Raw genomic sequence first — 13,919 nt, forward strand, 5'->3', positions numbered from 1 at the left:
GGGTCGGAGAGTAGCAGGAAGGCGTCGCGCACCCTCCCGCTGCCCCCCATCCTCTGGGGCTGGCGATGGAGGAGGCGCTGCTTTTCCCCACCGCCAGCCTCAAAGAGCAGACTCTCCTGGCTTCAGCGGAAGCAACGCAAAGCCTCCGGAGGCTTTGCGTTGCTATCGCTGAAGCCAAGGAGCCTGCATTCGCCCCATAAGACGAACACACATTTCCCCTTCATTTTTGGAGGGGGGAAAGTGCGTCTTATAGGGCAAAAAATACGGTAACTAGAAGTTAAGGGAATCTCCCATCCAGAGGTATCCCATTTTATATATTATTTTGTAATTTATTCCAACGAAACGCAGGTCTTTGAAATTATACCTAATGGAAAAAGAATGCACTATTATTAAATATATTTTCAAAACATCAAAATAGCTTTTAGTGCTATTTGCAAGTAGAATAACCACAATTTCCTTTTCTCTAATAATATTTTGTTGCTGGAAAGGTGTCAGAATCTGTAAATGGACCAGAAAGCGAACAAAATGTGAAGGCTTGCTTGCTGGAAGGATTGAAAAAGGCCTACCTAGAGTTGTCAAGACTTTTTAAAATAAGGTTGAACAAAGACAGATGAAACCAGCAACAAATTTGAAGCTTTAAAAAGGCAACAGGAATATACAGATAGGGGCTTTAATACATATTGCCTCTAATCTACAGATTATTTGCCCGCAACATTCACACATAACAAATGGTCCTAGACAGGGATGCACACCTACATCTGAATCACTGATGTATTAAAAAAGAAACTGCTTCAAACTATGGGCTTATGCTGCTAGACCAGCATACACTCATCAAAAGGTTTTAAGGGAAAGAATTTCAAGACGGTTTATATATGATAAATGATAAAAATGAAAAAGGAAGCCCTTCAGAAAATACTTGAGCGGCTCTAAAAGAAGAGCAGACATTCACATATGGCAGGAATGGCTAATTAACCAAATGCTTTTTAAAAATGTGTTACAATAATGAGATACAGAATGCAGCATTTCCTATGAATGTAAAATATTCCCAATTGTGGATAACATTTTGTGCACCCAGACAGGATGGTGGTCTTGAACTTAATAGTTAGAACAGAAGTAGCTGCTGAAATGAGATATGTGCAACACTAGATGCAGACAGGGAGGTAACTTTCTTTTACACAGATAAGGGGAAAACCATTCTAAAACAACTGGGAGCAGCTCGCTGAATAAAAAGATAGAAGCAGAATGAAAATTCAGATACTGTACTATGAAACTGACATAAGTTCTGAAAAGACTTGGATGCCAACTACTTAATCTGAAGAGAAACAAAAGCTTAAGTTTATAACAGAGGTGCATATATCAATGGGAAAATACCGTATTTTTTGCTCTATAAGATGCACCAGACCACAAGACGCACCTAGTTTTTGGAGGAGGAAAACAAGAAAAAAAATATTCTGAATCTCAGAAGCCAGAACAGCAAGAGGGATCGCTGAGCAGTGAAAGCAGCAATCCCTCTTGCTGTTCTGGCTTCTGGGATAGCTGCGCAGCCTGCATTCACTCCATAAGATGCACACACATTTCCCCTTACTTTTTAGGAGGGAAAAAGTGAGTCTTATAGAGCAAAAAATACGGGTAATTCTTAAATACAGAAATATGAGTGGGATGTGCAAAAAAAAAAGCTGTTTCGTATCCTCATCTCCTAACAGGATTCCAGAAAACCTGGAGTGGGGGAACAGAGAGACGAGAGACAAATTAAAGAGGACACCCTTTGTCTCTCTCACCCTAATGAAACTTTTCCCTACTGCTCGAGTGCTTTATTCATTCCCCTCCAGAATCTACACCTCCAGGACACAAGTTGTTGTTAGGGGCTTGAGCAGGCCAATCCACTTCTCCCTAAATTCTTCTTACCTCCTACTCCAACTACACACAATTACTCTCAGTATCTCCTGGTTCCTAGAGGCCACTGAACATACCTCAGTCCTTCAGCAATTTTAGTTTCAACCCTCAATTTATAAACTAGTATGTCTGCATACCAGGGGCATCAGAGGCATTCAGTAATCACTACTGTACAGTAACGTGGGCTGTCCCATTCCTCTACCAAACTGATAGGGACAGTGCTACTAAATTTAGCATTAAAAAGAATGATGCCTCTATACATTTAGATCATAGCAGTATGATCGTTAAATGCAAAACTGTAACGTGGCAATATAAAAATTAGGATAAAAATGAAGTCAACAGACTAGCAGTCCAACAAAACTTGGGATGTTTTAACTATGGACTGGTCCTGCAAAAGCACCGCCTTTGAAAGTACTGGATTCTCTTGTAGAACCTTTTAAACCTTTTAATTTTTTTGCTAACTTTCTTATTTGGGCTCCCCTCCCTAAATGGAACTTACTATATACTATTGGTAAAGTTAGATGCTCCACATGCAGCAGTATTAACTGAAATGAAGGAAGGGCTGGAGCCACAGAATTCCTACAGATGTGAGAGAATCCTGACACAATAACTCTTTTATAAGTTCTTTCACTGATAATGGATTTAAGAGTCCGATATTTAATTTTAAGGGATTGCTGTTGTGTTGTTTTATTTTCTTAATTCTAATATGTTTGGTACTGGTGGCATATAATATTGTTGCTCTTCAAACCAGATTTGAAATTACAGAATTCGACAATAAATTCTATTAATTTTACAACATACATTATTATCCTGAAGACCAAGACTGAAATTTAAGTTGTTCATTTCCTTTACCCAGCTAGATGCCTCCTGCACACTGCAAATCTCTCTATGAATAAGGTCTAACACAGTTCTCAATAAATATGCATAGAATATATTGATATTTTCAGAGGAGATACAACATTGTTATGATTGGGTTCAACTTATGTTCAGGTTTAAATTATTTTATCTTTTATATAAAACTTAACCGTCACTCTCCAAAACATTTTTCAGTATATTCTAAGGCCACACTAAATTTCAATAGACTCAAAATGTTGGCTCATGGTAGTCAATAAAATGTGTAAAACTAATTGCACAAGTGGATAAAGGAACGTTAGTGTTACCGTATTTCTATTTATGAATAACTTTGTAGGGGCCAGCCCCGTTAAAAATAATATTTCCATCTTCTGTCCACTTTCTATCAGATCACATTTGATTAAAGAATACAGTGGTGCCCCGCAAGACGAATGCCTCGCAAGACGGAAAACTCGCTAGACGAAAGAGTTTTCCGTTTTGGAGGTGCTTCGCAAAACGAATCTCCTATGGGCTTGCTTTGCAAGACGAAAATGTCTTGCGAGTTCCTGCGGGGTTTTTTACCTCCCCCCCTTTTTCTAAGCCGCTAAGCCGCTTATCAGCTGATCCGATAAGTTGATAAGCCGCTAAAAGCCGCTAATAGCGCTAATCCTCTAATCCGTCAATGGGCTTGCTTCGCAAGACAAAAAAAACGCTAGACGAAGAGAATCACAGAACAGATTATTTTCGTCTTGCGAGGCACCACTGTACACTGTGAAAGATATGCTATGTACGCCACACAACAAACAGAATCTTTTACTATCAAACCCTCTTCTTATCAATGCAAGAGAACCTGCCTGACAAACCGTCAGCCATCTTTTTGCATCTGATGAATGAGGCTTTTTTTACAAAGGTCCATTTCTCAGTTCGTTAAGATTTGGAGGCTTACATAAAGCTGCCACTTATATCATAAAGTGGAGTCTGGAATAGTGCTCAAATTTCATTCCAACTGGTTAATTCTTGCTTCTTGATTAGTCTAGCCTGCCTGACATAATTACTGCAATTGTATGGTGTGCAAATTTAATTTTGGAACCTGCAGTTAGTCCACCGGGTATGGATTTTAACTTCCTGTGTCACACAGAGGGGATGGCTGTGTATAATTCCATCTAGACTGCCTTTCCTTTCTAGAGCTCCCAATGAAGTGAATTAGCATTTAGATTACTGTGCAGATGTGTTTCTTATTGGCAGCCATTAAATACTACAGTAGAAATGGAACCCATTTCCTATAGCCTTTCTACTTATTTTGCCTGGTGCCATTATTCTACATAGTAAGACAATAGGGTTTATTTCACAAAAAAACTGTCATTAGTTTTAAAGCAATTCATTTCACTAGAAACTCCTGAATTTAAGCATTTATCCAAACTTTTAAACATGAACATGGCACCAGTGTTGCCCTCAAACTACAGCAGAAGAGGATTGGTGCTAAAGGATCCAAGCAAGCTGTGGGAGGTATGAAGCCTAAGGTGGGAGACAGCACATTATGTTAGAATGTACAACTTATTTACTGGCACACAATTTCCAACTCACAATTTCCATGCTTTTAAAGCAATCATAGATTTGCAAAAGCCCCAATGCTTTTTTCAATTGACTTTTTAAAAATGTGGATTATGTCCGTTTTTAAAATTTATACCATGCCTCTCCCTATGGTGGAAGTATTTCCTTGTTACCACTCATTGAAGCTTGCAAATTACAAAATAGGAAGATCCCTCCCTGTAATTAGATATGCAGTTTTCACATATAAGATGTAAATGTTAACTTTCCCTGTTTAAAAATTCCATTTGTAAGAAGGAGTTTTTCACAGTGGCTCTCCTACACAGAACAGAGGAAACAGTCCTGTGCCACTCCTTACAAATTAATCCGAGTGGCTGTTTTCATCTGATTTGTCCTAGATATATCTGGAGCCTAACAAAGAAATCTTTGTCCCTGGTTTGAAAAGTTTATGAGAGATATTTGAGCTGCCCTGTGTTAGTTGACCTATTAAAAAAAAAAGAGCAAGACAGATATATTCAGTTGAAGTACACAAAACCAAATTCAACACTCGGAGCACACATTCACAAACATTCAGAACAAAGTTATACTCAGGAACAGACAGGCTGGCAAACCCTCGAGGGGTAGTGGTATCGTGAACATGACTCACACGGGAGGCAAGAATCCCAAGTAAAAGGAACCCTTTCAAACATTACCTCCCCTACACTTGCCCTGAGCTACAGAATGCACTAGTTAAGTGCTTTGACTTTGAAGTGAAGGGATGGAGAGAAAAGAACATAGTATCCATTCTATTTAGTTTTAGAACAGGGGTTGGCAATGTTTATCTTGCCTGGGCTGGATCGGTCCCACGGAGATCCCTCAGTGGGCTGGATCATGTGCACAGATGCGATTTCCGGTGTTTGCGTCTGCAAAGATGTGATTTCAGAACTGCGGAAGCGAGTCCCCGCACTGCGCTGGTTTAGCACAGCATGCGAGCAGGCAGCTCGGTTCAGGGGCAGCTTGTGGGCCGTTCAAACAACCTCCACTGGCCGCTTCCGGCCCATGGACCTTAGGTTGCCGACTCCTGTTTTATAAGCTCTCCTTAATGCTAATTACAACAATTCAAGAAAAATTTTGGGTGAAGACAAGGGTAACTATTTAGGCGTGTCTGCCCCTTCTTCAGGCTATCTGGCTGTGTATGGGTTGGCCCTATGCTACCAAGAATCCTCCCACAATCTCTGGAGCAGGTTTTGCATAATAGAGGCCCCCCCCCCACTCCTAGATGGAGGACAGAGGAGCATAAACCATCAGCACTTTTTTCACAGGTACATATGACTGTCATTTCAGATTCAAAGCCAGGAGGAAGCTGGGTTCGACACACGGCCCAAGGTGCCACTGTAAGCACTGTGCTTTATTACCATGTCTGTCTACATCCTCAGATACTTTGCAGAAATCTAAGCAAGTTTATACAAACACAGGTCCGGCACCTGGGCTGCAGGAAAAGCAAATGAGTATGGTCAGGGGAAGCAGTCAGGGGAAGAGTTAAAGCTTCACTGCTGCAAACTGCACCCTCCGCCCCTCAATCTTCCACAGCAGCAGCCAGACTTCAAACAAGAACCACTGGGTTGAGGCAGAACATGTGGTATCCGCCCTCAGAAGTCTTTAGGAATGCAGACAAACTCTGTTCTAGTTCTAGGACTCCTCTAGTTTTTATGTAGAATTTACTCAACTAAACGTAGGTGCAAAATATTCATTAAAATGCTTCATGCCAACACTCCCTTTCTCATTAAGTTTATACAGGGCAGGGCAAGTACATACACACTGGATCTCGTCAGTACCTGTAATAAAGTGTGATTCAGTGTAACCTCCAGCTCTGCAATCTGGTGTGCGAGATCTTCATTATCGCAGTGGATTTCTAAGTCCTCTTCTGGTATCGTTTCCCATTTGCCTTGATGAGCTGCCAAGTTGTGAACCAATTCATACTGTCCTGGAAGAGCCAAACTAATCCGTGTTTGTCTTCCATGTGTGAAGCGAATTCGACGCCTCTTACAGTTCTCCTCACTGCTAACTTTGGAGGTCGGTAGCAGTCTCTCACCCAAAAGCATGTTGACTAACTGACATTTGGCATTGCAGTTCTGACCAAAGATTAAAAGGCATGGGTGACAGCTTACTGTCAGCTGGAGATACTCCTCTTCACGCCGGGGAAAGGCAATAGAGCTCAGCTGCCCTAAAAAAGGCAAAAAAGAAGTTATTAGCAATTATATTCTGAAGTGACCTATGGAGCTTCAAAAGGATTCTATAGTTCTATGTCAGTACAGAATGAGACATTCCAAACTCTGACTTGAAAAATATTTTTGCACAGGAGTGGGCAGCTAAGACTGAGGGTATCACAAAGAGGACTGGATATGGAGCAATGGTCACTCATTCTAGGAACCAAGTTTACCTTCTTCCCGCATTCCCAACCCAGATGAAAATTTAGGCAGCAGGGACAGAAGAAGCAATGCAGCTTGTCACCAAGAATCAGAAGCCTTTAATTTGCAACATGGCAGGAAGAAGTTCAGCAAGTATCCATTCCACATACATCCCATAACAATGCAGTACTACGAAATGGAGTTATCAACCCAAGGTTTAAATGAAAAATGATGGCTATTATGGAAGGTCAGGAAGATATGGTCAATGGCCTGGTATGTCTCAACTTACTAAAGAAAGATGGAAAGATGAAAGGAGGAACATATAATTTGGGGAAAATGATTTCCTTGATTAGAAATATAATGTTCAAGATAATGTATATCTGCACTTTTTCTTTCATATATTGTTGAATATGCAATATTACTGTATGGGGTGAGGATGTATTTGGTGTTCTTTGCATAAACACTAGGGTAAATTGTAGGTTAGTGATTTGGTTTTCTACTAGTATAACATATATACAGGTGGCTTTTTAAAATAAGTACAACATACGTGGGTGGCTCTGTAGTCTAGAGCACTGAGCCTAGAGCTTGCCAATTGGAAGGTTGCGGTTCGAATCCCCGCGATGGGGTGAGCTCCTGTTGCTCGGTCCCAGCTCCTGCCAAACTAGCAGTTCGAAAGCACGGCGGGAAGCTAAATGGCATTTCTGTGCGCTGCCCTGGTTTCGCCAGAAACGGCTTAGTCATGCTGGCCACATGACCTGGAAAACTGTCTGTGGACAAAAGCCAGCTCCCTCGGCCAATAAAGCGAGATGAGCGCCGTAACACCAGAGTTGTTTGAGACCGGACTTGACCGTCAGGGGTCCTTTACCTTTTTTTTACCCATAATAACCCAAGTGGTCTGCCTTATAATAATCAGAAAACTGTAGAATAAGATATCACTGAAAACCTGCCTAGACCTTATCTCCATTTGTGACACACTATGTCTATGAATTCCAGTGTTTACTTGTCCAACACAAACAGCTCACCTTTGTATATCACTGTCTCATTGTACTATGTATACTCCTCAAAGATGCAAACAAGAATTTCAAAAATCCAGTGGTCTCTTATTTCCATCTTAAAGGGTATTTATGACAGGAGCCTTACACCTTTAAGTACAGCTCCTTTTAGAAAGCTTGAAGTTCTCATATTTTACTACTATTATTTGTTGACCACTTAACTCAGGTGTGGGAAACCTTGGGCTTTCTGAATATTGCTTAAGTATAACTCTCATAATCCTCGGCCACTGGGCATGTTTGCCAGGGCTGATGGGAATAGTAGTTGAGTAGCACCGAGTGGCTTCAAAGGTTCCCTATGCCTGATTTGACTAATAAATAGTGCCCAATGTGCTTTTTTACCTTCTTTCTCCCTCCTAGTCCCTTTTTCCTAGCCCTTTAAAACTTTATTAGAACTGATAAAGCTGCTCTGGAAGTATTTTTAGCTGAAGAATGGGATAAAAGTGTTTTCAATATTTAAATTTAAGGAGCAACCCTATGCTCCCTGGGCGTGGCTGAGCAGCCATAATAGCCTGCAGAACTCTATCTCTGGAGTTCCCTGATGTAGAAAAAGAAAGCTCCACTGCAGTTGATGAACTATCAGCAGTCCATGGGTCTTCGGGATCCTAAGGCCCATTATTACTCCAGTATGCCCCCCCCAACAGGTCCCCAAACTATACCAGCCCTGGAGATAGCATGGTTAATTCCCTCTCATTTCAGTCACGGCAGGTAGGTGGGCAGGTAGGTATGGGGAGAAAAGCTAGGAGGGAAAACAGGAAAAGCTGCCATCCCCATCGCCTGTCCTCATTTCAAGTAGCCAGCAGGGCAGTAACTCTGTCACAGGTTCAGTGAAGTTGTCCATATGAAAAGCAACTTTATGTTCAGTGCCTTTAAAAGGGGGTTTCACTCATGCTGCACTACGTTCTTGACCTAAGCATAACATTTTCCAAAAGGTATTTGGTACAAAAATTATGAAGAACAGAAAAAGAGAACAGCTTGTGTGTTTTATTCCACCCAGCCAACATAGAGTGATTCTGTTCCAAGTCAACTGCCAAACTGCTTCACAGTAGTGTCTTGTATGCAAGGGAAGAGAAGTACAGTAGAAAAAATTGTTTAGTGGCAGAAAGAGCCTTGCTGAAAATCATTTAAGACAACAGGGCCCCCAGTCACACCCTCAGCAAGGCAAGATCGTTTTCTGCAAAACCTGAAAAATCAACATTAACAATGAAGGTGAAGTAAGGTACATATAGCTTTAGACCCTGTGAATATTCAGCTGGTATGTGAACTTTTTCTTCTAGACAGGTCATAGCTTCATTTACCTTTTCCCCAGTCTAGGATGGGTACACTAGCCAATTGATCAGACAAATATTGCCAGCTGATTGCTTATTCACCTGCTGAAGGATACCGCAAGTGCTCGATCAAGTTCAGAATGCCACTGTGTAGGTAGAAGCTTACTTCTTTTTAAAAAATGGATTTATTTTTTTTACTATGCCATTCGCTAACAGTGAGAGACATACAAGATGAGAAATTTGATGATGGAGGTGAAAAACTGGTTGAAGGTGACGCAAAGGAAATGAACAATTGGCCTGCTGCCTACTTAACATTGACTTCTGGATGTACAAGTTACTTGGTTTATTTTTTATTTTTTCTCTCCCTCTCTCTCTTTTTAAAAGTGTATTAACTGTAGGCTGACCCTAACTTTCCAGGAATAAAGCCAAACTACTATTCAGTGACTTGTTTATATTTATAAAAAACCTTACCTGCAACAATTTTTAAGTAGTACTTCCACTCATTAATCATTACTGTAAAACAATTTGGTTTTGCACTCAACATGCATATCCAACCACTGACTACTGGAATATTTTTATAATAAAAATATAAAATACTGGACCATTATTTGACCAATGTTTGCTCAAGTCAAATGCCCACCTCAACCCTGGTCAGAATTCTATCTTCAGGGTCACAGAATAGGTTCAAGGATATTGGCTGAAAATGCCTGGGCAAACAGAAGCTGCATAGCAGCAAGAAACCTTCTATGCTGCAACATGTAATCCAGTCTGACTACACAGCAAGTATATTTTTGTTGACTGCATGTATAGTCCTGATGCTGCCAATGAATAAGTCTCTAGACAGATGGTTGACTGCCACTAATTAATATCCTTCATGAATATTTTAACTGCCTGTTAAGTATCCATTTCCAGAGGGGTAGCCATGTTAGTCTGTTGCCAGGGGCAGGGGGGAAGGGTCCTGTGGTGCTGCTGTGAGTGACATTATATATTTGTATCTTGCTTTCTCACTCAAGAGCTCAAGGTTATGTGTATTATCCTCCCTGCTCTCCCACTTTCATCTTTGCAATAGTATCCACCCTATTCCTATAACTGTAATTTATTTTAAAACAGATTTTAATAGTAAATGCATGTGCAAAAACATCAGTTCTTGACAACAGGTTGTGGGGTGGGGGTAGGGGAGGCAATCCACATACAATGTTCTGGGCCCAGGAAATCCAACAGCACAGACAGAGAATAGTGATTAAAACTTATATTAATATTTTCATATCCATTGCTAACGTACTAACAGGCTAAATAACTCCAAAGTTACTCAACTGAAGAACTAGCCTCAATTCAGCAGTTAAGAAAATGACTTTTTGTTGTGCCCAGCCGTCAACAAACAAGAATTCTTACACTAAAAGGATTAGTTGAAGGAACCATTTTGCATCAGTTGAGAAAACATGTGATCAGCACTTCAGAAGTGCGCAAAGGGTCTGCTTTTCCCAAGAAGAAACTAGGTAACTGATCTCAAAATAACTATATGAGCAGCACAGAGGAATAATTTACATCACGTTACAACAAGTAGAGCATGTTCACATAAGATAGAGCACTTTGGAAATAAGATCTGATAAGGAAAAAGCCACCACTGAAAGGGCCTAGTTAGAATATTTCTGAAGTTAAAATCTAATGTAGTGATAATGGATCCATGAAGTGGGATCATGGGTCCTGAATGTGAGCCAGCTCCACCTAGAAACTTGCGCTGAGTGCGACCCAGGCATCAGGTATCATGCTTCCTTGATGGAAACTATCTTGCCACATCTTGGTGATTATCAAAAAGCTGAATGTGCTGTGTGGGTCTGAGGGGGCTCTTTGCATGTCTGATCATATACAAATGCTTCCTGAGCCAAACAGCAATTGCTGTCATGACCAAGAGGTCATTTAGGTAGAGGTCGATCGCTATGCCTTTTAGCCCCGTGGCCCCTGCTGAGGGGATTGCAGGAGAAACATCAGTGTGGCTGCAGTTTCTCATACCACCATGCAGTCATACTACCACTGAGCAAATGGGGGTGGGGGAGAGATGTCTCTGTATCTGGTGCTTCACCCCATTTTACAGTCAACTGAGACTAAGGTACTACGCTGCTCTCCACTGTGTCATGCAGTGCCAATCAGGACATATGCATCACTTCTGCCCCAAGCACAAGGTGCACAACTGACCCTGCCTCACTAAGGCCACAGTGAGTCAGAGAAAATGCCAGCTACCCACTGCTTCCTCTTGACCAGTGTTAGAAGCGCAGATATATAAGCTAGGTGCCAAATGGCTCCTTAAACCTATGTTTCAGTCACCAAAACAGAATGTCAGTTGCCATTTTGGGGCAAGGTGGCTCCAAAGTCTTGCTTTTCAAATGATGGACTGACTGTGATTGATTTTCAGTTAAACATCGGGCTAATTTATATGAAAACCTTGAACTAGGTTAACAACTCTGAAAATTTAAAGAAAAGTTACTTTATCCAGAAACAGTCCACATATATATTGGCTTATTTCTACCTCTTTTTCTTAATGGTGACACAGACCACCCCTACCCCCGCAGGAGTACAACATAGAGGTCTAAGATTAAACATGCTCTCTCAAGGAAGGCAGAGTCAAGACTGGTATAAGGTTGCGTCCTCTTTCAGGATGGCCAACAATAGCAACTGCTTCTTGTTTTGAGACAAGGGTGGGGTTTTTTTTCCCTCCACTGCTGAAAAAACCAGAGTGCAAATTTCTTCATCGTTACAATTGCTTGTCAAATGTGATCATATAAAGTTTCTCTAGCTCAACAGTGCAACTTCACAGGTCCCTTTAATGATTCACCAATATATCCATCAAGAATCAACCTGGCCAGTACTAAGACACTTGGCACAAGTATAACCAAATATGCAGAGAATGGGGTGGTGCCTTAATGGTTCACACATCTAGCAATGGATTGTTAGATAACATGGATAGCAAGGTTCAAGTCCTGTCCCTGTCCTCATTATGCAAAGACTATAGGAAAAAGCTGTTGAAATCAGAGGAAGGTTACAAACTTGAGAAGAGATGACAGCAAAGAGTTTAGAACAAAAAACTGAAACACCTTTTCAATAAAGTTAGAGGGAGCTTTTTGTGGGCGGGGGAACTCTACCTGATAATTGAAAGGGGTAAAAGAAAAATCACAACAAATCCCAGAGGAAAACATGTGCGTTCTCAATTAGGTTTGCACATTACATGGGCAATGTTTCACAGTTCAGCTCCCAGGAATCATAATCTAGGGTTAAGGCTCAGTTCATGAGAATAAGTTTATTCAGGGAAAAGAAAACCTTCACTAGTGTGATATTCAAACTTAAGCATTATTGAAATATGTTACTATTAGTATATTACAACTTCACATACTATTTCTACTCACAACACTTACGTAAGTTTCCACTTGAATAAGAACTTTCGGCACAACCTTGTTTTCTTCACCATAGAATTTCACTGTACCAAGGGTGTGGATCATTAAACTTTGCCAAGATTAGAAGTCAAATAGGGGGAAATGGGGTGTATATAGAGCCAAAAGCTGTAGGCTAGCCCTGCAAACATTCAACAGGCCACTGCAGACAGCAGGTATGGTGGTTATGGGATTTTTTTTGTTTGTTGCTAACACTGACCTTAAGAGAGGATGGCTTACAAACAGCCCTGACCTTTTGGGATAAGGTGGCTTACAAACAAAATGCTTAAAGCCACAGAAAGGACTGCATTCCGAGAACAGGCTCTGTACCATTTGGGACTTTGTTAATCAAGACACAGCAGAGCATGTGCATGCTAATTCACAATCCAGGATATTGTCATAGTATACTCCCTATACCACTATCAGACTTTGCAGTCTGATAGTATAGACTTTTTTGAAGACAGGAGTGCCTGGCGTGCTCTGGTCCATGGGGTCATGAAGAGTCATGAAGAGACATGACTAAACAACAACAACAACAACAAGTATAGACTTTGCAGTCTATACCACTATCAGACTTTGCAGTCTTTGCACCACTAACTCCATCCATATGTCATATGAAAGAAAAGAATTTCAGCACACACTGAACATATATAGATATTCTACTAGCAGAGATGTTCAAGCATGAGAAGAATTCTATTTGATCATTGTTACCAGTTTTGAGTGGATACTAATATACTGAACTGGTTTTGAGCTTCAAGAGCTCCCAATTACTATTATTGGTTTGGGGCTTAATTTTCTAATTTTGAATCCTTGCCCAGAGGTTTCCTTTGTCCCAAAGCATCTCTGTTTTAGAAACTTCACTTAATTTTATTATTTTACTCCTTTTAAAGCCCAGCATCTAGATTTTTGCATTGCATTGCCTGAATGTATCTTGATTTAATGTTAAATTTATAAGACAATAAAGCAAGTAATTGCTTTTTAGCTGATTATTTAGATTTAGCCAACTGATAAGATTTTACTCTATTTACATTTGTAGAACCTCACTGAAGGAGGCCTTAGTGCATTTTGAGAAAACGTAAGAAAACAAAATTTACATTCTAACCAAAGATTATGTTTCTTTTAGAAATCAGTGCCATCTGAGTATGACATTTCCTAATAATAATACATTGAGACGAGTTATAAAAATAACTAAACATGAGATCTGTACTGTTTGTTTGTTATTAGTGTTTATTTTGTTGAAAACCCAATGAAAGCTCCATAGAGACCAGCCTGGATTTGTGAAAATCCAGCTAAGCCTTCTTGTACTTTCCTCCTAAAGCAAGAACCAATAGTTGTAATAACTGAAAGCAAATTATGTAAAAATATTTGTTATCTATGCATCCTACATGGCAGCAGTTTCTATAAGTATCCCAAATCAAGTCATTGTTCATCTGCTCCACCATTTACTCTGGGGCTATGTTTAAAGATTAATCACACTGATAATTAAACATTGCAAACCTGGTCCTTTTCATGTTATGAATC

General features: G+C 40.4%; 1 protein-coding gene and 1 long non-coding RNA gene across 2 annotated transcripts in view; one reads left to right on the forward strand and one right to left on the reverse strand.

Moving 5' to 3' along the window:
- LOC309535274 overlaps positions 1 to 13,919 on the forward strand; it is a 38,898-nt gene that overhangs the window by 23,637 nt on the left and 1,342 nt on the right. The gene's annotated exons all lie outside the window — the stretch shown is intronic.
- Positions 1 to 13,919, reverse strand: part of DSTYK (dual serine/threonine and tyrosine protein kinase) — a 38,556-nt gene that overhangs the window by 19,875 nt on the left and 4,762 nt on the right. The window contains exon 2 of the mRNA XM_082228144.1: positions 6,087 to 6,475. Within this exon, the coding sequence (XP_082084270.1) occupies positions 6,087 to 6,475 (389 nt within the window). The remainder of the gene's footprint in view (positions 1 to 6,086; positions 6,476 to 13,919) is intronic.

This window comes from Podarcis vaucheri (assembly GCF_965113315.1).
Source record: "Podarcis vaucheri genome assembly, chromosome: 6".
Classification (NCBI taxonomy): Eukaryota; Metazoa; Chordata; class Lepidosauria; order Squamata; family Lacertidae; genus Podarcis; species Podarcis vaucheri.